Source organism: Elephas maximus, chromosome 19, assembly GCF_024166365.1.
Source record: "Elephas maximus indicus isolate mEleMax1 chromosome 19, mEleMax1 primary haplotype, whole genome shotgun sequence".
NCBI lineage: Eukaryota > Metazoa > Chordata > Mammalia > Proboscidea > Elephantidae > Elephas > Elephas maximus.
Genome location: NC_064837.1, coordinates 51216514 through 51242235, shown reverse-complemented (window position 1 = coordinate 51242235; position 25722 = coordinate 51216514). Strand labels below are relative to the sequence as shown.

The 25722-nt window shown below is 39.5% G+C and overlaps 1 protein-coding gene across 5 annotated transcripts in view; it reads left to right on the top strand.

Annotated features, from left to right (window-relative positions):
• Window positions 1–19666, top strand: part of GJC1 (gap junction protein gamma 1) — a 39870-nt gene extending 20204 nt beyond the window's left edge. For 3 of the 5 annotated variants that reach the window (XM_049860847.1, XM_049860845.1, XM_049860846.1), the window contains exons 2-3: window positions 12961–13036; window positions 13866–19665. In XM_049860847.1, the coding sequence (XP_049716804.1) occupies window positions 13886–15064 (1179 nt within the window). In that variant the 5' untranslated portion in view covers window positions 12961–13036; window positions 13866–13885 and the 3' untranslated portion in view covers window positions 15065–19665. Of the gene's footprint in view, window positions 1–12960; window positions 13037–13865 lie in introns of all 5 variants that reach the window. The other 2 variants (XM_049860844.1, XM_049860848.1) reach the window with 1 other exon arrangement.
• Window positions 19667–25722: the final 6056 nt, after the last annotated feature.

Here is a 25722-nt window from a genome sequence, read left to right as displayed (position 1 = left end):
GATTTTGACTCATAATGACCCCATGTGACAGAGTAAAACTGCCCCATAGGGTTTTCTAGGCTGTAATCTTTGCGGGAACAGATTGTCAGGCCCTTCACATGTGAAGCTGCTGGGTGGGTTTCCATTGGCAACCTTTTGGTTGGCAGCTGAGCGCTTAACCGTTGTGCCACCAGGGCTCCTTTGGATTATATTACTGAACAGCAATTTTTCATTTTTCCAATTAAAAAAAAAAAACCCAAAAAGACCCCCCAACATTATGGATAAAATGTGACATAAGGCTTTAAAATTTTTATAACTTGAGAATTAATTTCTAGCCTCACCGTCCTATGTTTTAGCCTGGAGTGGAATTTTATATAAGTTCTGTCTTGTACCCCTATATCCAAGGAGGTGTAGTGGCTGTACCAGAGGTTCTATAAGATGGTTTCCATAGTATGAATACCAAGATCTGAACTATGGTAGGGCTTAAGTATAACATTTACACTTTTCTGTGATGTACCCATTACTTAATTAGGTCTTTATGAATGTGTGTAAATATGACAGATTTTGTATGCAGCCTACTCTGTTGTTGTTAAGGAGAGACTATTCAAAAGGATTATTGCAAAGGGGAAGGGAAATCACTGTGATAGGTGGAGGGGAACGATGGCAATAGGAAGAATGCTTTGACCATAAGATCTGCAAGCATCTCTCTGACCTGCTCTTTAAATTTCTGTTGGGGCTTTGGTTAATAGTAAAGCTTTGCCTACCCCATTATTACATGTTTATTGTAGAAGATATTGAAAAGTATATGAAAGAGAAGAGCATTCATCCATAGTCATTGTCAATATATCCTTTCACGTGTTATCATTTTTTTGGTCACTTTTCATATGAGCATTTTCCTACGTAATGGAATATTCTTTTGAAGTAACTCACAAATTGACAGGCCTTATTCAACCCTTGCCAACATAAAAAATAAAAAGGTAGGCGTGTAAATTGTTAGAACTACTTCGGAAAATTTTTTTTTTTTTTCTGCCATGTCTGTACCCTGTGACCTAGCAATTCTGCTTCTAGGTATTCAGCAGAAATGCATGCATATGTTCACCAAAAGATGAGCACAGAATGTTCGTAGTACCATTATTTGTAAGAGCCCCAAACTGGAAGCTGCTCAAATGTCTGTCAGCAATGAAATGGTAAATTGTGATACATTCACATAATGGCAATATAACACAGCAAAGAGAATAAGCAAACTAGACCTAAATGCAGCAAAATAGGTGACTCTCCACAAATGTTGAGCAAAAGAAGCCAGACACAAAAGAATATGTCCTTTATTACTACAACAAAAGAAAGTCCATTTTGATTCCACTTATATAAAAGTTCAAAAACAAGTTGGGGGGGCGGGGAGAGGCATTTTTTTCCCTAAGGGACTTAGCAATGTCTGGAGACATTTTTGGTTGTCACAACAGTGGGTGGGGTGCTACTGGCATTTAGTGGGTGGAGTTCCTGCAGTGTACAAGGACAGTCCCCATAACAAAGAATTGCCCAGAATGTCAATAGTGCCATTATGCCCTGGATTAAACTCATCTGTGTTGTTAGAAGTCAGGATGATGGTTTCCCTTAGGAAGTAAAGGACATACATGATGGTGACTCTAGGTGGCTGGTAGTGTTTAGTTCTTGATCTCCTTGCTGGTTACATAGGTTATGTTGTTTGTGAAAATTCATTGAGCTGTGCACTTACATTTGTGTACTCTTTTGTATGTATTTTATGCTTCAATCAAAAGTTTAACAAAAAATCCAGATTGAAGAGCTCGGCTGCTAAACAAAAGGTCAGAAATTCAAATGCACCAGCTGCTCCTTGGAAACCCTATGGGGCAGTTCTACTCTGCCCTATAGGGTTGCTATGAGTCAGAATCAACTCTATGGCAGCAGTTTTTTTTTTTTTTCCAGGGGGTTTTTTGAAGACAGGTGGTAACATTCCCACAGCTGGAGCTAATAAGCAATACCCCCCCCTTCAGATGGTACCCGAGTTCTCCATTTACTTCAGTTACTTCAGTAACTTCATTGGCCTCTGAACATTTTAAAAAATTTTAACACAAGTGCCATAATTGGAAGTATGATTCACACACCATAAAATCACTCATTTAAAGTGTATGGTTAAATGTTCTTAGTATATTCACAGGATTGTGCAACCAGCATAACAACTTTTAGAACATTTTCATCTTTCCTTAGAAGAAACCCCCACTGATCCGCAGTCACTCCTGTCCCCACCCGCCATTCCTTCCAGGCCTGAAGAACCGCTGGTTTACTTTCTGTCTCTATATAATTGTAGACACTTGAATTTCGTGATCTTTGTTCCAAAAGACTTACAGTAGCTGTATAATATTCCATCTGAGAGGTTATACTATAAATTATTTAAAATTCTTCTTTGTTGCTAAATTCCTGGGTGTGGAATTACTGGTCAAAGACGTAAACATCTTATAAATTTCTTGATAATATTGCCAAGGTGCCTTTCAGAAATGTTGGACTAGACCACGCTCACCATCAATATTGTGTTTTTTAGAAATTTTGTTTTGTGAACCTAGTCGTATTAGAAATACTGTACATTTGTTCATACTTTGTCCTAGACATGTTCATTTTCTTGGACTGTGCATTATTCAGAACAGTTGTTTGACCTAATCTTTGGCTGTTTTGCAGAAGTCTACCAATACTGTCTTTTTTGCATGAAGACAATACCACTTATGATGCGTGGCGAATGAATGCATTATCCTAGGTTCCCCCATATTTTTGCAGCTGGTTCCTGAAGGTTCTTACATGCAAATAGAATGGCTTTTTGCCAGCACAGATTGACATTTCAACCCACAATGAGGTGTTTTGTTTTCTTGTTGATCAATATAGAGCCAAGATTCTAAAATACTTTCCCTCCATTAGGTTTTATAATTTGATTCATAGCCAATTATATTTTGTGTCACAAATACTGTCCATAGCCAGGAACTCTGTTTTCAAGTTGTTTGCATGTTTGTGACACATAGATTACTGTTTGCTAGTTAGCTGGCATAGTGGCTTTTGCTTAGAAATTGTCACTAGCTAGTTATTAAACATCTATTATCTCTCATGTGGAATTAACTTCCATTTAAAACGTTTCCGTTAAACAGAACTTCATTGTAAATCTTTCCATTGATTCCTTATCTGCATACAAAGCAGTCTCATTCAGGGGTGTGAGTCACTAATGGGATTCTTAATGGATTGCTCAGATCATGGGTATGCCCAAATAGATAATAGTTGCTTTGGAATGATGGTGAGTCAACTTTGAAATTTTTTTAGTTTAGGGCAACCACAGATTTTCTGGGATGACTGTTTCGGAAATATCTTTTTGAAAATCTGACATCTTGTTATTGCTTCATTTTACTGTCGCTTCTTTCCTGTCCCTAGAGTTCTGAGTGCCGCATAATCCACATCATGGGTTGTTTTATGAATTTGACTCCGCCTGAGGGAATTTCCATCAAACGTTAGCGCTGGAGGGAACTTAGAAATCATCTAATCAAAAAAAAATCTGATAGTCTCCATTTATTTCACAGATGAAAAAATAAAAATGACTTATTCTGGAAGCTCCTGGATCAGACCTGGGAATAGAATCTCTTGTGCTTGCTCTTTCTCAGTTTTATAAATTCAGGGTTGGGAATCACTTTTCTCAAATGTTAATTTCCGTTCACCCTGAGTTTTGTTTTTGTTTTGAAAAGAAATGAAGATTTTAAAGTATGGTCTATTGACTTGATGGCAGTGGGTTTGTTTTTATCTGTTGTAGGGTTGAAAATATGGCTTGGGTCAGGCGCATCTTAGTCCTCAAAGTGATACCTTTGCTTTTCAACACTTGCAGGAGCTCTGGTGGAGCGTGGTTAAAGCACTTGGGTGCAAGCTGAAAGGTGAGCAGTTTACACCCACCAGCCACTCCGCAGGAGAAGGATGTGGCAGTCTGCTTCTGGAAAGATTACAGCCTTGGAAACCCCATGAGGCAGTTCTACTCTGTCCTGTATGGTCATTATGAGTTGAAATTGACTCAGTGGCAATGGGTTTGGTTTTGCAGCAGATTTGCCCAGTGCAATATACATCGTTTGATTCCATGGGCATTGATTGTGGATCCAAGTAAAATAAACCCTTGAGAACTGCAGTCTTTTTCTCTCTTTATCATGATCTTGCTTGTTGGTCCCGTTATGAATATTTTGTTTTCTTTATGTTGAGGTGTAATCCATACTGAAGGCAGTAGTCTTTGATCTTCATCAGTAAGTGCTTCAAGTCCTTTTCACATTCAGCAGGCGAGCTTGTGTCATCTGCATCTTGCAGGTTGTTAATGAAGAAGACTGAAGAACAATCAATGCCTTAGAATTATGGTGTTGGTCAAGAATATTGAATATATACCATGGACTGCCAGAAGAATGAACAAGTCTGTCTTAGAAGAAGTACAGCAGGAGTACTCCTTGGAAGTGAGCATGGCAAGACTTCATCTCAAATACTTCGAACATGGTATCAGGAGGGACCAGTCAGAGAGTCAGCGAAAAAGAAGACAACTTTCAATGAGATAGATTTACACAATGGCTGCAACAGTGGGCTCAAAAATAGCAACAATTATGGGATGCAGGACTGGGCAGTGTTTCGTTCTGTTGTGTGTAGAGTCGCTATGAGTCGAAACCTACTCGACAGCACCTAACAACAACATTGTGGGGTTTTGTTTGTTTTAGGAGATTAAAACATGAGTCTGACCCATTTGGACATGGTTCTTGAATTTATAAAACATTTATAATAGCAGTACTTGTTGTAAAATCTTAGTTTCCTTTTGTTTACTGTACCTCTTGCCATGGCGTCGATTCTAACTCATAGTGACCCTGTAGGACAGAGTACAAGTGCCCCATAGGGTTTCTAAGGAGCAGATGGTGAATTCGAACTTCTGACCTTTTGGTTAGTGGCTGAGCGCTTAACTACTGTGCCACAAAGGCTCCTTCCTGATGTTTAGCAAGCATTAAAAATGGACAGGAACCAGTTACAGATCTTTTTTTAGTTGTTGATCTGAAACCTTGAGAACTTTTTTATGTTAGTCTATTAGAGGGGCTTTCCCAGTGATGTATATATGAAAGTGATGTTTTAGAGTTAACAGTGTTTTTGTGACCAACATTATAGTGAAGAGAGTGTAATGGAAAAAATGAATCAGATAAGCTGGAGAGTGAGCATTTCCCTGTGGAGGCCCTGCACTATAAAATGTGTTTAAATTTTAGCAGATTTTTCTGGTTAACCTTCCTCTACGGCCCTTTTACATAGCATACGTAATCGTACATTAAATAACTCATGAATACAGCTATAGTTTTTTAAAAGTGTAAATTCCTATAAACCTAGTAGATTGTAAGCTTCTTGATGGTAGATAATTTTAATTTCATGAATGAATTTTAGACTAGAATTCCTTATAGTTTAAAATCAGATTAACCCAAGCCTTGTTTCTTAAAAAATATATTAAAATCATTGGTGAGGGAGTGGAAAAACCATCATTCTCATACTCTGCTAGAGGAAATAGAAATAAGCACCGCCTTTTTGGAGAGATAATTTGGTAATTTTTTTTAGAGATAATGGACAGAAGTTGACTTTTTCTTATTAACACAAAATATTTTCAGAATTTACACAACTGTTGACCCCACAGTCCTTCTAGAAATTTATCCTTAATCTGAGTTGGGGATTTGTACAAAGATAAAAGTATGATAACATAATATTATAAAGAACTTCAATGACTGACTGTAGAAGATTGGTTAAATTAGGCCTGGTTTGGGATGGGTAGGACCTGGAAATCAGTATTTTCAGTACACATTCCAGATAATTCTGATGAAGATGGTCTGTGGAACTGAATTTAAGGAACATTGCTCTGAAACCTCCAGTGACTCCCCATTACGTACTTTAAAAAACAGAACCCACTGCTGTCGAGTCGATTCCAACTCAGTGACCCTATAGGACAAAGTAGAACCTGCCCCATAGGGTTTCCAAGGCTGTAATCTTTATGGAAACAGACTTCCATATCTGCTCCTTTTATTACTTACTTACCTGCTTTAATTTCAGGCTCTTCAGTGTTACTTAAGGCCCTCTCCAACTACTTCCCAAACACCTTCCTTTATGTGCTTGTCTAAGGAACTTCTTGAGCAGTTTTTCACTCACAGTTTTTTCCTTCTGCCTGGCCTCTATTTCCTACCCCAACTCTGCCTCGTGAAACCACATCTGTCCTTTAAAGACTCACTTGCATTCTGCAGTAAACCTTTATACTTTTTTTTAGCCTTGATACTTTTTAATCCATAGGAATTCATCCCTTTCCCTTCGCCATGTTTTTTCACGTTTTGTACTTCTTTTGTACCATTCATTGTATTCTGCCTGGTAATACGGTTACATTAGTGTCATTTTCCTCTTCCTATGAATTCATTCAAGATATGAAGTTCAGTATACAAGCCAGAAGACCAAACCTGTTGCCAAAGAGTCAATTCTGACTCATAGCAACCCTATAGGAGAGGGTAGAACTGCCCGATAGAGTTTCCAAGGAGTAGCTGGTGGATTCAAACTGCTGACTTTTGGTTAGCATCCAAGCTCTTAACCATTGCGCCACCGGGGCTCACTATAAAAATAAATAAATAAATAAATAAATAAATAAATAAATAAAATAGCACACATTTATTGAGTGCCTTTTGTGTCCTGAGTGGCACACTAGGTGCTAGGGATGCAAAGAATTAAAAACATGGGCTTTACTCTCAAGAAGCTAATACTTCTACTGAAGAAACCGGTACCACTAGCTTTGTTTTGATAGAATAAGTGCTAATATTATTGGAATGAAAAGTTGTTATGGGGTTCCTGGGGAAGAGATTAATTGAGGAGGCCCTCTCTTCTCCATTCATATGAAACCTGTATAGAGTTCCATCTGTAATGTGCTTTTTTTTTGCCAGTGGTTCAAAGCCCAGGCTCTGGAGCAAGACTGGCTGTTTATATCACAGTTCCTCATCTTTAAAATGGGTTTAGTAATAAAATCTACCTCCTGAGATAAACCAAATAATGTGCTTTAATCCTCACAAAAGTCCTATGATCTCTGCTTTACAGAAAAAATACAGTAAATTTTGATTTGATCCTGTTAGACAGCTCATAGAACATTCTTCAAATACAAAGAATTTCAGAGTGGAATTATAGAATTTATTACCAGGTTCATACCAGCTAATTTTTAAAATGCTGTTTTCTATTACAAGACATGGTAGATTTATAACTGTAGTTATTTGGAAAATAGACTAAAAATAGAACATTTGATTTATGTCCAATAAATGTTATATAAGCCAACATGACTTAGTTCAGTGTGTGGGATTTTTTTTTTTTTAATGTGAATTTTTTTAAATTGTGGACTACTATGAATTACAGTATCCTCTTTTAAAAAAGCCATTCTAGAAAGAATAGCTTTCTTACCTTTGAATTTATTCAAGACATTGATGTAACTATATAAAGGTAATAAAATTTAAAGGATGGCCATAAATCAAGAAGGTATTTATATCAAATGTCAAATTTTTAATGCCTGCATTGTTATTAAGAGTACTTCCTCAGATAGATGGGCAAAAGTTTAGACAAACAATTCACAAAGAGGGAGAACATGGAGAAAAGTGTATCCCTTACTATTGAAGACATACACATTGACATAATTTTGAAACACCATTTTGCATCTAGTAAAATAGCTTAGCAGACAATGCTGACAAGGTTGAGATGAAGTTGTTAGAATTCATTGCTGGTGGCATTGTAAGTTTTTGGCAAGTCGAATGACAATACCAAGCAAGAACCATGGAGGTTTACATTTCCTGTGGCCTCGTAATCCTGCTTGCTAGAATTTACTTCCTAGCATTTAGAATTTACTTATAGATTAATTCAACCAAAGCATAAAGGATACATTCACAAAGATATTAAGTGTAAAAGCATGTAAATAATTGGGGCTTTCCTAATGCAAAAGGCATTCAGGTGTTTGCCCTTCCCCCTCTTGTCCCTACCACCTTGTCACATGCTCCCATGCCCTTTTCCATTCATAGATGGGTTTCAGAAAAGAAATTTTTTTTTTTTTAAGGAAGCTCCATTTCTTAAAAAGCTAGAAATAGAAATACCATATGATCCAGCAATTCCACTCCTAGAAATATACCCAAGAGAAGTAAGAGCCATGACACAAGTAGACATAGGCACACCTATGTTCATTGCAGCACTGTTCACAATAGCAAAAAGATGGAAACAACCTAAATGCCCATCAACAGAGGAATAGATAAATAATTTATGGTACATATGCACAGTGGAATACTATGTAATGATAAAGAACAATGATGAATCCACGAAACAGCTCACAACATGGATGAATCTGGAAGGCATTATGCTGAGTGAAATAAGGCAATCACAAAAGGACAAATATTATATGAGACCACTATTATAAGAACTCAAGAAAAGGTTTAAACACAGAAAAAAGCATTCTTTGATGGTTATGAGGGTAGGGGGGGAGGGAGAGGGAGATCACTAACTAGGTAATAGACAAGGATCAACTTCAGTGAAGGGAAGGATAAAACACAATACAGGGGAAGCTATCACAACTGGACCAAAGAAGAGCAAAGAAATTTCCTAGACACATCCAAACACTTTGAGGGACAGAGTAGCTGGGGCTGGGACCTGGGGACCATAGTTTTGGGGGATATCTAGGTCAATTGGCATAATATAGTTTATAAAGAGAATGTCCTACATCCCACTTTGGTGAGTAGTGTTCAGGGTCTTAAAAGCTTGCAAGCAGCCATCTAAGATACATCTATTGGTCCCATCCCACTTGGAGCAAAGGAGAATGAAGAAAACCAAAGACCCAAGGAAAATACTAGCCCAAAGGACTAAAGGAGCAAATGAACCAGACTTCACCAACCTGAAACCGGAAGAACTAGTTGATGCCCAGCTACCACCATTGACCACCCTGACAGGGAGCACAACAGAGGGTCCCGGACGGAGCAGGAGAAAAATGTAGAACAGAATTCAAATTCACTTAAAAAGACCAGACTTAATGGTCTGACAGAGACTGGAGGAACTCCTGAAACTACGGCCCCCAGATGCTCTGTCAACCCAGAATTGAAACCATTCCCAAAGCGCACCCTTTAGACAAAGAATAGACAGGACTATAAAACAAAAAATAATATACGTGAGGGATGTACTTAGTTCAGTCAGATATATGAGACCAAATGGGCAGCTCCTGTCCAAAAGCAGGATGAGAAGGCAGGAAGGGAACTGGTCAAATGGACACAGGGAACCTGGAGTGGAAAGGAGGAGTGTGCTGTCACATTGTGGGGATTGCAGCCAATGTCCCAAAATAATATGTGTATAAATTTTTGAATGAAAATTAACTTGAGCTGTAAACTTTGACTTAAAGCACAAAAAAAAAAAAAAAAAAATTTTTTTTTTTTTTCATGAGAGCAATCCACAGGTGAATTATACACTTTCACCTCCTCCTCTATAACCAAGTCTATTTGCAGAAGCAGAAAAGTTAGAACTGTGTCCAGAATCTTAGGCTCTTGATACCAAACCAAACCATAGCCATCTAGTGGCTTCTGACTCATAGTGACCCTGTGGGACAGAGTGAACTGCCCCATAGGGTTTCCTAGGCTGTAAATCTTTACAAAAGCAGACTGCCACATCTTTCTCCCGCAGAACAGCTGGTAAGTTTGAACCGTCAGCCTTTCGGTTAGCAGCCAAGCGCTGAACCAGTGCACCACCGGGGCTCCTTTTTGGCTCTTGATAGCAGAGCAAAATGATGGTTTGGAAGGAAGGGAACTTCTTTGGAGCAAGAACTAGCTTTCCTCCACAACGAGGCCAAATTGGCAATGTCACATTCTGCTTCAAAATGTTAATTCCAGAATTCACCACTCTGTTCATTCTACTTTTCCTCTTGAAATGATTTTATGCACACACACACACACACACACACACACACACACACCGGTTGAGCAGTGCACTCTGACATTTTTTAGCTATTCTCTTGATAATTCGTTAATGCATAGCTGTAGTGTGTGTGTATGAGATGGGGAACTGAAGTTGCCTAGAGAATGGATGGATATTTTGGAAATGTTTCCCATATCAGAGCCATCATCCAGGGATTATTTGACATTCCACTGAGAGCAAGAATGGGCACTTGGAAAGAGCAGAATGAGATTTGGAAAGGGAAGAGTATTTAAGAAAAACCTACTGACTCCTAAGTAGATCAAAGCAGTAGTGATGCTGCCATTCATTTTAGGAAGCTCATGATTGTTCTTTTTTAGGAAGAAAATGCCTGCCACCCATTTTATGCGATGCTGGAATTAAGTAACTAAACACTTTTATACAAAAAGAAATATGAATAGTAAACAAATGCAAGACAATTTATTTCACTGCTAAGCAGCTTTGTAAATTAGTGCCATTTTACCACTTGGAAAGAGTATTTGTATGAACAGAGACTGGAAGGAAATATGGGAAACCAAAACATTTTTAAGGAGCTGTGATTGTGGGTTTTTTGTTTCTTTTAAGTTATATTTGTTTCACAATAAAATGATATTAAGAGGAAGAAAACAAAATAATCCATGTACCTCCAGCGTCCCAAGAACCAAGTATCCAGATGTTCCCTTCTCTCCTTAGAACATTTGTGGCCAAAAGCACCGACTGTAGGGATACCCATTCCAGAGACTCTTCAGGGTAGAGGCATAAGGTGCTGTGGCTCTTAGGAATGCCTGTGGAAAACCAGGTACACAATCCATAATTCTGAGTGTGTTAAAATGGCTACTTTATAACATACATACGCTTTGAAGAGTTTATCACCAATCCCTCAGAATAGTTGGGTTTTCAGTTCAGTATGAGATGCTGAACTGTTGAAGTTCTTTCATAGCAATAATTATTAAAACGATATCCACCTGTTTTACGGTGGGGATGAAGATGTAGAATATCAGTTTCCTAACTAATAAGCAATTTCATTTTCATGATTTTGACTTATCGGGACAAATAGAATTTCAGGCCTTGGAAGAAATGCTTTAAATGTGGTAGTTTGGGGGAAATCTGAGCCTGCAGGGAACTTGTGGGTGTAAATCATGGAGTTTTGTGTTGGAAATCTGGCTTACCTCATTAATGATTGCATACTACTTATTTTGTGGTTTTTATAACTGTTGTGTATTCAGCAAGAGAAGTGATAAGCTCAGTTAGAGATCAGGCCTGGAAATGGGAATTGACTTAAGTCATGTAGGGCCTTAAACTGGTTCCAGTTTGATCCCCTGCTGAGAATTTTCATTTCCACCCCAGATATACTGAATCAGAATCTACAGTTTAACAAGACCCCCAGGTGATTCTAATGCATGATAAGATTTGAGAACCACTGCTCTACTAGTGGTTCTCAGAACTAGTCCCCAGCCAGCAGCATTAGCATCACCTGGGAACTTGTTTGACATGCTTGTTAGAACCAGCTCAAAGCCCTGAGTCATTTGATGAGATCTTTGTGTGGTCAGATTCTATGTATGTTAATTGTGACACCTACATATTATATAGAAACCTACACTTTTTTTTTTTTTAATGATTTTTATTGTGCTTTAAGTGAAAGTTTACAAATCAAGTCAGTCTCTCACACAAAAACCCATATACACCTTGCTACACACTCCCAGTTACTCTCCCCCTAATGAGACAGCCTGCTCTCTCCCTCCACTCTCTTTTTTCATGTTCTTTTCGCCAGCTTCTAACCCCCTCCACCCTCTCATCTCCCCTCCAGGCAGGAGATGCCAACATAGTCTCAAGTGTCCACCTGATCCAAGAAGCTCACTCCTCATATCAGCATCCCTCTCCAACCCATTGTCCAGTCCAATCCCTGTCTGAAGAGTTGGCTTCAGGAATGGTTCCTCTCCTGGGGCAACAGAAGGTCTGGGGGCCATGACCACCGGGGTCCTTCCAGTCTCAGACCATTAAGTCTGGTCTTAACGAGAATTTGGGATCTGCATCCCAGTGCTCTCCTGCTCCCTCAGGGGTTCTCTGTTGTGTTCCCTGTCAGGGCACTCATCGGTTGTAGCTGGGCACCATCTAGTTCTTCTGGTCTCAGGATGATGTTGTCGCTGGTTCATGTGGCCCTTTCTGTCTCTTGGGCTCGAAACCTGCACTTCTTTTTTCTCCTTACTTCCTTATTGACCTTTTGGAAATTGTTCAGTTTTATTCTCTGTATCTTTAAAAAACTTTTAAATAAAACTACTGTGAGCACATATCACTCAGGAACTGTTTTAAATTTGTTAAATTAATTGATAGTAAATGAACAAAGTTGGCACAGTATGGATAAATCTTGTCCGCTTAGCAATTCAAAATTATTAGAACTTGGTAATGAACAATAATTCTTCCTGGAGTTTTTGTTATCACAGTAAAAATGCAGGTGTTTTATTTCTGTGATTTTTGTGAGCAGTTAAATCTATAAATCACCTCCTGTGGAGAGGGTGTCCCAGTGACTGAGAGCCAGCTGTTGGGCGTTTTAGCTAAACAGCTTGCTCCTGGTTGGCTGCTCACAGAAGTTTTGGCTGCTCTACGGAATAGGGCGGGAGTAGAGCACTCAGGGTGAAGGTTTTCACAAGGCCTTTAGTGACCCTGGTTTAAATTAGCTCGGACTTTTTTTTTTTTTTTTGGTTTTTTGTATAGGTGCCAAAGTTCATCTGCTTCGTATTTTCACCAGTGACTCATCTTCCTGTCATATATTCTTAGACTATAATGACTTAAGAATCTTTAAGTCACTGTTACGTAGTTTTTCCTACTGCACGTATTAGGAGGAGAAAACGGTGTTCAGACTCAAGCCTGTTTCCATCTCATTCTGTTATTCTTGTGGTACATAGAAAACTTTGTTTCTTCCTGAAAATGGCATTTTGGTGATTCATTATTTTCTGTGGGATGAAGCTTATGGCCTGCATTTTTTTTTTTTTTTTTTTCCTTTCTCCCTTCCAGAAGGAACCTGGAAGAGTTACAAGCAAAACATCAGTTCTCTAAGAAATTTTTGGGTAACAGAAATTCTGGATAACAGGTAAAGTGTGTTTAAACTGACTTGGTGGTGCTGATAAATTACCTGTGATCTGCAGAAATACACTGGGAGAGGGAGGAAGAGAAGGAAAAAAAAAGCTAAGTGTACTTTGTGTTGGGGTTGTATTTGGGGTTTTATGTACATTACCTCATTTAGATAGTTTTTACCAGGGTTCGGGACATAGATCTGAGATTTTCAGAATAAAACTATTCTTTCAGATGTTGTTTTAAATGGATTTGCCTAGTGCTTGGACTTAACTATCCTCATAGTTCAATTTGGCAAACATTTTTTAATACCTACCGTAAATACAGAAATATAATTTGTAAATTTTGTTATATAGTAAAAAGGTAATACTGTTTGTTGCAAGAGATTTCACTCTAGGCTTTTAAGCAAAATCAGAATCCTAGAATCTGCTGTTATGCAGCCTAGCTAGGAAATGAGTATCTTCTTAGTTCCTTTCTATCTTTTGTTTTGGTTCGTGATTGCTACCAGCTATTTGCAGCCGTACCATCTCCTAATTCCCTTTAACAGTCTGTTACACGTTCCAAAATGTAAGCGTTTCCTAAACAGCGTTATAAGGTAAGCTACCTCTTCACAGTGAAGTCCAACCCAAACTTTCCCTTTATGTTCTCAGTGATGGACTTGCCTTGACTGGGTGGAAGAGCTACATACACTTGTACCTTATTTTTCATATTGGAATATTTGTTCCAACATGAGCCTTGAGTTTAGATTTTAAGTAAGTTGAGAAGTGGTTCCTAGAGATATAAATAAAAAAATAGTCATAGTTTTAATATTTGTTGATTTTCCTTTGGTGTTTTTCCGTTTTTATCAGAACAAATCAATTCAATCACCATGAGCTGGAGCTTCCTGACCCGTCTGCTAGAGGAGATCCACAACCACTCCACCTTTGTGGGGAAGATCTGGCTCACCATTTTGATTGTCTTCCGGATTGTCCTCACAGCAGTAGGAGGAGAGTCCATCTATTATGACGAGCAAAGCAAATTCGTATGCAACACAGAGCAGCCAGGCTGTGAGAATGTCTGCTACGATGCCTTTGCACCCCTCTCCCATGTGCGCTTCTGGGTGTTCCAGATCATCCTGGTGGCAACCCCGTCGGTGATGTACTTGGGCTACGCCATTCATAAGATTGCCAAAATGGAGCACGGTGCAGCAGACAAGAAGGCAGCTCGGAGCAGACCCTATGCCATGCGTTGGAAACAGCACCGGGCTCTGGAAGAAACAGAAGAGGACCATGAAGAGGACCCCATGATGTACCCAGAAATGGAATTAGAAAGTGAAAAAGAAAATAAAGAGCACAGCCAGCCTAAACCCAAGCATGATGGCCGACGGCAGATTCGGGAGGATGGACTCATGAAAATCTATGTGCTGCAGTTGCTAGCAAGGACGGTGTTTGAGGTGGGTTTTCTGATAGGGCAGTATTTTCTGTATGGCTTCCAAGTCCACCCATTTTATGTGTGTAGCAGACTTCCGTGCCCACATAAGATAGACTGCTTTATTTCTAGACCTACTGAGAAGACCATCTTCCTTCTGATAATGTATGGTGTTACAGGCCTTTGCCTATTGCTTAACATTTGGGAGATGCTTCATTTAGGGTTTGGGACCATTCGAGACTCACTAAACAGTAAAAGGAGGGAACTGGAAGATCCGGGTGCTTATAATTATCCTTTCACTTGGAATACACCATCTGCTCCCCCTGGCTATAACATTGTTGTCAAACCAGATCAAATGCAGTACACCGAACTGTCCAATGCTAAGATTGCCTACAAGCAAAACAAGGCGAACATTGCCCAGGAACAGCAGTATGGCAGCCATGAGGAAAACCTCCCAGCTGACCTGGAGACTCTTCAACGAGAGATCAGAATGGCTCAGGAACGCTTGGATCTAGCAATCCAAGCCTATGCTCACCAAAACAATCCCCACGGTCCCCGGGAAAAAAGAGCCAAAGTGGGGTCCAACAAAAGCAGTGCCAGTAGCAAATCAGGGGATGTGAAGACCTCCGTCTGGATTTAATCTTGGCTGGACTTAAATTTGTGCTTTTCATAGTTTCTGGTAAGCAACGGCTCACTGAATAATGACTTCCATTGAGTAAACATTTGGCTCTGGTTATCTTCAGGGATGCTGTTGGCTCATGATCCAAGCTCAGGGGCCTCTGGAGGCAGGACTGGGATGAGGGGGCGCAGAGGGGGAAACACAGTGTTCCTGGGCACATGTTCTCAGCAATAATACAGTGGCAGAACTACACACTTGTGTCTTCCAGATCTGGAGAAGAACAGATATATTTAAATCATTCTTGTTGAACAGTTTTTGTATGTACAGTATTATGGTACATTTTTTAGTATGAGAACTTTTTTCTTTTGTATTTGTACATTGGACTGCTGTAGTTATACTTTTATATTAAAGGAAAAAAAAATCCTTACAGGTAATGCCTGTTAGGCTAGTGTGATTACTCTGTTCAGCAAATTCTGCTCTGCGTTTAGAGTTTTAATAGTTGGTTCACTTAATAAAAGTGCCTCTTGTGTTGCAGGGAAGGTTTCACGTACGTAAGGAGACAGAGAAGGAGTCGTCAGCCTTCAGCCTTGGAATGAAAGCCCACCTTAGAATGAGGCTGAGATTCTCTTTTACCTGAGAAATCTTTGAATCTAGTTCATGTGCTCAGAGTTTGTATCCAGTCTCGAAAACCTATTTATATTTTCAGAAGAGATAAATGATTCACTGCAGGATTCCTTTACATGTCAAGCATTGCCAATATATGTTTTGATGGTGTGTACGTAATTTATGTTGCTTCAAAAAATTGACACACAAAGGAGCCTCCCAATCTGATAGCAGCGTAAGAACCTCACTAGAGTTGGTGCTGAACTTTATCAGAAACCAAAGCCAAGCCTGGAAATGAGCCCTGATAGGACGCTTAGAGATAACTGTGGACCCGTTGGATTTGCCTTAAGTCTCTTATCCAGAAATCTGCCTCTGGTTTGTTAGGATGCCTACGATGGATATTTTCGTTTTATATGTTAACATTAAAAATGCAAAAATTTTCTTGTAGGCTAAGAATACTCAAAGCTACTTGTACTGCAAGTGGCAGAAGGCCTCAATTCAAATTCCTTATTTTTTATAATTTACCGTGGAACTTTTAGTGTGCCAGTGTGGGTTTCTGCCTGGGAGGCCAGTCTGATCTGGGATCCTGCCCGTAAATAGACCTGAGGAGGATTTTTGTATTTATTCCCTGTGGACATATCTACTTGTCAGTGACAAACATGAATATTCACATGACACTCATAAGTTACAGTATTTAATTACCATTTTCAACCTCACAGTACTATGTTGGAAAGCTTTGCTCTCCAGTCATGCTCACATTGTCTTATAATTTGTGAGCTTCTGGGTAATAGCTTGGTAAGAGTTTAAACGGGGCCTTTGTGCTACCAGGGATCATTTTGAGTGTCTCACTCTTATTCAACAGAAGATTATTGCAAACCACTTCTATCTTTGAAATTCTAAAACTATTTTTTTATGTCTTAATTTTAAAATATCAGTTCTTCATTATTCAGGATAATCCTAGCACAGAATCTTTTGTGTGGTTTTATTTTTTCTTTTGATTTGTTTTTGTTTCTCCATTGCATCTCGCTGCCTCGCCAATGGTGGAGACACTAAGCTTATCTTCCATCCATTTATTTACCTTTATTTTCCTTTTCTTTAAATTTTTGTTTAGAGAGAGGCTCCTCAGGATCTATAAACATCTTAAGTAAAATTAAACTCAGGTGAGACTGAAGGGAAAACTTTAGATGACATACGTATCATGGGTTGGCTAATAGACATGCACAGTTCCCCTCAAACCAGATGTTTAATAAGGAAATTTCTATAATAATTCTAAGAAAACAGGCAAGATCTTAAGCACGTAAGCCTAGCCCAGATAAAGAACTACCAATTAATTCATATATCTCTAGAGCTTCAAGCAAATGTCTTAATTGAAAGACAAAAGATAACACATACACTTGGGTCCCACTTTTCAGAGCCTGAAGGAGAACAGAGTGGCTTCGCCAGCAGAAAGGTTGGGAATTTGAAAGTGATGGAGAGGAGAAGAGTCAGGCAGAAATGCTAGGGAGACCCAGGCAAAGACATTTGGTGCCAGAAGCATTCCCTTAGTTTCTACACAGGGCCCCTGGTGTTCCATCATGGCCTGTTCTGATGAGAATTTTCTCTTTTGTGTCTGGAAAATTCTTCAACTTCTTAAAATATAAAGAAAAATATTCTGAGTCACCTTGCCGTGTGCATATTCATAGTTCTTTTTTTTTCCCCCTTCTATTTTTTACCCTCTTGCTTAAGTTTTAATTATGACATGGATTTCCCAACTCTCACTGCCTGCTTAGTACTTTTCTTTCAGCCTTTGAACATATGCGTTTGCCAAAGCCGTTTTCCTCTAATGACATGCCATGGACCTACATTAAGAAAATGGCCTTGTCAGTGTCTAGCATAAACATTAAACAGTGAATCTGTAAAAATGTTGTTCAGGTATGGTTCTGAAACTTGCGGGTATTTGTACAAAAATCTGTTGGCAGGTGTTTTTTTTTCCCCAATCAGAATCACTTACATTGTTTTGAATTGCCATGTAAGACATGTACTGTCATATGGCATTTGCTTCTCCTCTTAATAGAAGTTGAGTGCTTAGTCCTTCACATGCCAGAATCAGGATATGATCAACAGCATGTGTGTGTTCCTTAACATGCTGTTGGATTTATTCTAATGCAGAGTGTCCTTTGCTCTTCTTTATTAAAATCCGTTATTCAGAAGACATTTGTAAAAGGAACAGGTGTTTTTTTCCTTCAAATTTGAGGGGAAAATTAGGTAACATTTTCCCCTAATATTAATGTTTGTTTTGTGGCTTTGTCTTTGCATATGACTTAGTTTCATCTGTTTCTGTTTTTGTTCATTTTAAAGAGTCAGCTGTGTTGAGGATTTCCTTGACTAATGATTATAGAATTCCTTACTCTAGATAAAAGTGAACTTTACCGCCAGAAAATGGTTCTCACAATTTAGGAATCATCCCACATGTGTTTTTTAGAGGGGCACTTATATCTTTAAAGGGAAAAAATCAACATTAGGTACCTCTGCTCTCATTTCTTTATGGCATGAAATTAGGCAGATCACCTTTTTCAAGTTTCAGAAGCCACTTAGCTCTGAGGTGTTATGAAGCAGTTAGAGAGAGCATCTGGTAAAAGGTGATAAAAGACTACCTGTTATTATTGGTCATTTGTCTGAAATTGGAGCTTCAAAATACTAGGTGAAAGAACTGTGTGATGGTAGTGAGATGTCCTTCAGTGCTTAGAACACTTGTTTAGAATACTTACTCTAAGGGGTCTATAGCAAGAATGAACTTAAATGTTATTCCTATTAGTCATACCTATGATTTAAACCCATTAAGCTTCTAAGTGCCCATGCCTTTATGCTTTTTGTCTCATTTAAGAGACAAGCTGCTTCTAAAAATAGCATCTATAGTTTATGAGAAAATTTTGGCCTGCCAGGCTTCAATAAAAGGCATGTATGTTATACTTGAATCTACTTCAAGAAATGTCTATTTGTAGATGAAAGGGTTTACCTGGCCGTGGAGAAAAGGACCTGAAGTCAAAGATACACAGGTGCTGGTCATTTTGATTGAAAGCTTCCAGATACTAGATCAAATAGGCATTTAAGTGAAACCTACCTAAAGCTGTTTTATGTTTTTGGAGATTAGGAATTTGCGAAGGGAATCTTGATTCTTCTGAGATCCTAAAGAAGTATGTGGCGTCTTTTATCATCTTAAAATCATGAAATCCCATGAAGAGTCTTACCATCTGAAAGTAGCAAAGCCTCTGTCGTAGACTTACTATAACTGGGCCTACAAAGTACAGTGTGTGGAAATAAAATTTCAACTCACCTATGTATCATAAAGAGAGTCCTGGTGGTGCAGTGGTTAGAACCCATCAGCGGCTTTTTGGGAGAAAGACATGGCAATCTGCTTCCTAAAGATTTATAGCCTCTGAAGCCCTATGGGGCAGTTCCACTCTGTCCTGTAGGTTCTCTATGAGTTGGAATCAACTCGACAGCAGTGAGTTTGGTTTTATGTATCATAAATCTTTAATAATTCACAATCACCATCAAATGTTCAAATCATTGGGTTGAATCACATGCCTGTCACTCATTCTGGCCATACATTATGGAGAACTTAAAAAATTTTATTTGCTGTTGTCCCTAATGTAGTTGTTTTGTTGTTGTTTTTAATGATGTTAACTGGCTTGAGTTCGTGCACATTCTCCCTTAATATTCCTATTTTTTAAAGACGCAATCTATAGTATTCCAAAATTCAGGAGCCCAAATAAAGAGTTTTACTCCAGTGTAAAACTACTCCAGAAATAAAAAGGAATTCTGCGTTTCGGGGTCTAGTGGTTTTTTGTTGAACCAGGCAAAGACACATGGCTGTATGCTTCCAGGGTTGAAGATGTTTTTGTCATTGTGCTCTCAGTTGTGTTTTCTTTAATAAACTTATGGAACCCTCTACCTCAGGCACTAAGTGTTAAATAAGATTTGCATATTAATTCTGAAAAACTTAGCTAGGACTTCCAACTCTTTAAAATAATTTAAATGTAAAGACATTAGCTTTTTTATTCAGTCATCTAATGTCATGTGTTTAGAGTTCAGATATTGTGTGAACAGCTAAAGAATTATCTGTTCTAGTGCCAAAGATCACTTGTTGCTGATTCTGTTGTGTAGAGTTAATGTGAAACTTCATGGTGGAGACAGACTCTGTGCTCAGGGCCTTGTCTCTGGGGAGATTTTGTCAGTTCCAAATGTTTTAAGTTCCAAATAGAGTTTAGAAGATTCATTTGTGGTCTGTGCGTCTTTTCCCCAAACTTGAAACCCATGGAAAACCCAGCTGCCAGGAAATGTCGTATTGAGGATTTTTACCCTGTTCTTTCTATACAATAGAGCTTAGGGTTTACACAAAGAACCTGGTACCAAAACCTGTTCGCATATATTCAGCTGTAAGTTGATCTCAGTGGGAATGAATGAGCAGAAAAATTTTCCAAATAGACATTTGGGTTCAAGAAATGCCTTTTTTCATAGCTGGGTTCAGGGGCGGATTAACCAGCAAGTGTGGTGTGTACCAGTTTACAGTAAGCAAAGTACACACGGGCTGAATTGTGTTTACTTACTCATCTGTAGTGCACATTTCACCTGGGTTTCACCATATCAAAGATCAAAGATGTGGTGAAACCCAGGTGAAATTGTGCACTACAGATAAGTCTAAGTAAACACAATTCAGCCCGTGTGTATCTTGTTTATTGAGTAATCCGTCCCTGGCTGGGTTAGAATGCTCTGGCACTGCTGTAGTCAAGTGGGCCAGCCTGTTTGTGGCATCATAATCTGAGAGGTATAGATGACCTTGTGTGGGAGGAGGGGGAGGCTGGGAACATACCCTTGTCCCTGGCTGCCTTTGGTTCTTGAGCTCTTTTCTCAGGAGTGCCTTCTGAGGTGGTCTGCCTCAGTGGGGTGACTAATCTACCTTCTGAGAAGGGGAGGGTGTAGGAGAGGCTGAGGAAAGGGTAGCATTTATTGCAACAGTGCCCTCTGTTTCCACAGACACAGAATAGCTGACTAGTAGGTCATGCACAGAGCCCACCCTCAGCAGCGTGGATTGTAAACTGGTCAGGCAACCATATTTGGTAATAAACTTGTGAGCAGTTTGAAAGCTGTTGGAGTGGTTAAGTGACTCCGATTTTATTAATTTTGCAAGTGGATTCTTTGGCAGATTTGCCATCAGAACAGATTTTTTAGTACCTGGAAAAGGTATTAGCATCAAAGTTAGTATGTGTTTTCTTTCATAGGGTTTAAAACAATGTTTTTAAGGCTTTAAGGACTTACATTAATCCTAATGTACAGTACTTTCTAGGGCTTGTCTCCTTATCTAATTTAGAAGCAGATTATGTGAAAGACGGAAGTAGGAGCAGAGCTGAGAACAGAACCCAGGTCTGCACATTGCCCAATGGCTGAATCCAGCTGCCTTTGCTCTTTTCTAAGCAGAGTGTGCAGAAGCAGCTGTTTGTGGAGCTTTTCTCATAAAGAGGAGGGAGGGTGTGATCTTCACTGGACATGCCTTGCTGTGTCTATGGGGTTTTCCAGATGTAACCGTTGGACTACCTGTGCTAGAAGTACCAGGGAGTGCTTATTAAAATATAGGTTCCTTGGACTCAACTCAGGCCTGTGTAATCAGAATCTTTTTAATAAGTTCTGTAGATGACTTTTTAAAATCTTATTAAAGTAGAATTTATAGTTCACATACAGTAAAACTCACTCTTTACCGTTCTGTTTTAACCACCACCAGAAGATAGAGAACAATCCAGTTGCCCCAGAAGTCTCTAGTTGATTTTTACATGTGTTAAAATTGGAGAACCACTCATTTTAGGAATAAGAAATAATAGTTTTTTGAAATGTGGACCAGAGTAAAGGGTGTCAGGGGAGGGGGGCTGTTTTGAATTGACTCCCGTGTTTTCAGGGAGGTGTATACCTGGGATAGCAAATGACTTTCATCTGCCTGCCAATGCAGAATTATTGACGGCTTCGTGGAGTACTGTGTAGAGAGGGGTACAGAGACTCAGTCTGGGTTCAGCCAAACAAGTGACATTGCGGGCAGGGGTTGCCAAGAAGAGTGCCATCCCTGACTAGACATTTAAGCATAAGTTTCAAAACATCAGATAACGGATTCAGGACTTCTGTGTTATGACTATGACTAGACCCATGTGAAACCCATCCCACCTTACATGTAAATTAGATTTGGAGTCATTACTTAGAAATTTCTCTACCCTACATTTAATGACATCTTTGAGGAAATTAGAAATAGGAAGTGACTCAGGATTAGAAAACAAGGAAAACATGATGACTTGGTGACAAGCATTCATTGTCAGTTCACCTTTCTTTCCTGCCCCCTCAATCCGGAGGAAATGGCGCTGCATTTTCTTGCCCAGTCCTTGACAGGCTGTGTCCACTTTAGATTGTGGAGTTGTAGAAGAAAACCTGAGGAAGCCCACTTCTAGTGCCTCAGGGAAAAACTGACCGGATTCCCTCTTTATCCTCAGCTGAACCTCCTGCAAGTATCCTTGTCTCCTTTGCTGTCCTGGGGCCTTCACAGAGCGTGAGGAGGCTGACAGCCTTAAACTCCAGGCAAGGCAGAACCAAGCAACTGTTCATAACCAATTTCAGTGCAGAGCCAGTGACCTGAATGGGACCTGACCATGGGGAAAAATGATACAGAACTAGATAGCTTTTTAAATTTTATTTTTAGTTTGTGTAGTCCTGCAAAAGTGAATTTTGTGTCTGCACTGGAAACATTGAAAAACACTGACAGGGAGCTCCTTTGGCCTGGCCCATTTTTCTTAAAGCACGTTGCAGCTGTGGCTTCTGCCCAACGGGCAGAGACTGATGTTAGACCCTGTACCCGGGTGCTGTTCAGAGCAATGACAGGCCTGAGCTTCTGACTGCAGAACGGCCTGTAGAGACATCAGGGCTCCTCAAGATGCTTCTAAAGGCAAAAGCCCTGGAAACAGGTGAGTGAAAGCTGCCACTGGTTGCTTGGTTGACTTCACATTCAGATTGGGAAATGATCAAGACTTTGGAAATACCGACAAGGATCTGGAATCTGGACAAGTTGAAATTACAGACCAGCTTGGTTTTTTTTGTAATTATGCTATTTAGTTCCAGAGATCTGTTTTTGGGGAGTTGTTAACCAAGAAGAGGTGGTGTGGAGTAAGGACTGCTTTTCCCTTGATTTAATTCACTGTCCTCAGTGACTGCAGTCACCTGTCACTCAAGTCAGTTCTTCTGAGTAGTCAGATCTTGGGAAACAGCTGGGAGGAGGAAGGGTAGAGTAGCATAGGTGGCGACCATGGTGGCCTCCAAAGTCCTGGACAGCATGGAAGTGGCTCTGCCTTTGTGTGCGTTGATGATGTAGCCAGATGTTTCTTGTGAGTAGGGAAGAATGAAACCCCATAGTAAACCTAGGTACTGTCTGGGAAGGTTGTAAGTCATTATAGGCTGGCCTGGAAAAGATGTCCTGGGCAGGAGCCCATCACCCTTGATTTAGAATTGCCAGATAAAATACAGGACACTCAGTTAAATTTGAATCTCAATCAGTAGTTTTTTAAATATTGCATGGGACATACACTAAAAAATTGTTGCTTATCTGAAGTACAAATTTAACTGGGCATTCTGTATGTTTATTTGCTGAAACTGGCAACCCTAACTGGATTCGACTCAGGCACGTGTTCTAAGGCCCTGATAACAGAGAACAGGAAAGTCAGATATTAGAAAAACTATAGGCAGGAACTATCTACTGAGTCTGAGCCACTACATGCAGAAAGGTAGTAAAGAGTCCTGCTACCAATGAGGAGAGCTTTCTGGCCTTCCCTGTTTTTGGCAATTCTCCTTTGATGCAAAACATCTGTTCTTCTGGTTCTGTAATTTTGTCAGTAGCAATCTAATATGTCAACCCAAACTCAGGAGAGCAGCCAACCTACTTTAAAAAAAAAAAGTGTTAAAAGAATACATAATAAGAATCTTGATGAATAACTATAGGACATAAAAAGCAGAAGTCCCTCATGCCTCCCCCATTCCCATTCCTCAGAGGTAACCACTGTTGAATCTGTCTTTTCCCAGAAGTATTGATGCACATACAGGCATGTAGATATGTGTATTTTTTCTCGGCTTAGGCAAGAGCTCCAGAGCCTTTTTTCAATTAATTTAAACTAAACCTTCGGAGGCATAATTTACAGACAATAAATGTACCCATTTTCAGCATATAGTTTCATGACAGTGCAAATATCATTGCCTCCTTTTTTCAGTCATTCCCTTTTTTAATGATTTTTTTTCTGATTTTAAAGGCACTGTTGTATGCCCATTATAGAAAACAAAAAGAAAATTCAGAAAAAATAATAATTGTGCGGTCCTCAGCAGAACATTATTAGTACTATCTCTTAAAAAGCATGAGTACACTTTTTGTAAATACTGTGTTTTAGGTGAAAGTTTACACAGCAAATTAGTTTCCCGTTTAACATTTTTTAAACAGATTGCTCTGTGACATTGGTAAAATTTTCTCAGTGTGTCAACACTCCCATCATTTCCGTTCTGTTTGTTCTGTTTCCATTGATCTAGCTTCCCTGCCCCTCCTTGCCTTCTCCTCTCTGCTTATGGGTAAATGTTGACCGTTTGGTCTGATGGTTGATTGTTAAGGGGGCGCATTACTTCCTGGTGATATTATTTATTTTATAAGCCACTCTAATATTTGGCTGAAAGGTGACCTCCAAGTGTGGCTTCAGTTCCAAGTTCAAAGAGTATTTTAGGATGATAGTCTTGGAGGTTCTTCTAATCTCTATTGGTCCAATAAGTCTGGCCTTTTTTAGGAATTTGAATTTTGTTCTACATTTTTCTCGCATTCTATCCAGGACCTTCTATTGTGTTCCTTGGCAGAACAGTCAATAATGGTAGCTGGGTACCATCTAGTTCTGGTGTCAGACTCGAAGCGGCTGTGATTTGTGTGGGGTCTTAGTCCTGTGGACTAGTTTCTTCTTTGAGTCCTTGGTTTCCTTCATTCTCTTTTGCTCCAGATGAGTGGAGAACAATAGTTGTATCTTAGATGGCTGCTTGCAAGCTTTTAAGACCACAGACACTACTCACCAAACTAGGATGTAGAACATTATCTTTATGAACTATGTTATGCCAGTTGACTGAGTTTTCCCACGAAACTATGGTCCTAAGTTTTTTAACCCAGTAAACCAATCCTGTGAGGTACTTGCATATGTTTAGGAAGTCTCTGTGCGCATATGTGTTTTATTATACATAGGAATAAATGCAGCACATGCAAACCTGTACATATATATGCCTACAGATCCACCTGTACATACATATGCATGTACTCACATATGCCTTCCTGTACACATATGTGTAATCATATCTATGTAACCACACAGATTTTTTGGTTATTACTGTTGTTGCAAAATGGCTACATGCATTTATTTTTATAAATTAATTTTTATTGTTCCTTAAGTGAAAGTTTACAAATCAAACCAGTCTCTCATACAAAAACTTACATCACCCTGCTTTACACTCCTAATTGCTCTCCCCCCAATAAGACAGCACACTCCCTCCCTCCTCTCTCTCTCCTCATGTCCATTGGGCCAGCCTCTGGCCTCCTCCGTCCTCTCATCTCCCCTCCAGACAGAAGATGCCAACATACTCTCATGTGTCTACTTGATCCAAGAAGCTCGTTCTTCACCAGTATCACTTTCCATCCAATACTCCAGTCTAATCCCTGTCTGAAGAGTAGGCTTTGGGAATGGTTCCTGTCTTGGACTAACAGAAGGCCTGGGGGCCAGGACCTCCAGGGTCCTTCTAGTCTCAGTCTGAGCATTAAGTCTGGTCTTTTTATGAGAATTAGGGGTCTGCATCCTACTGCTCTCGCGCTCCCTCAGAGGCTCTCTGTTGTGTTTCCTGTCAAGGCAGTCATCGGTTGTGGCTGGGCACCATCTGGTTCTTCTGGTCTCAGGCTGATGTAGTCTCTGGTTTATGTGGTGGTCCTTCCTGTCTCTTGGATTCATAATTACCTTGTGTCTTTGGTGTTCTTCCTTCTTCCTTGTTCCAGGTACTTGAGA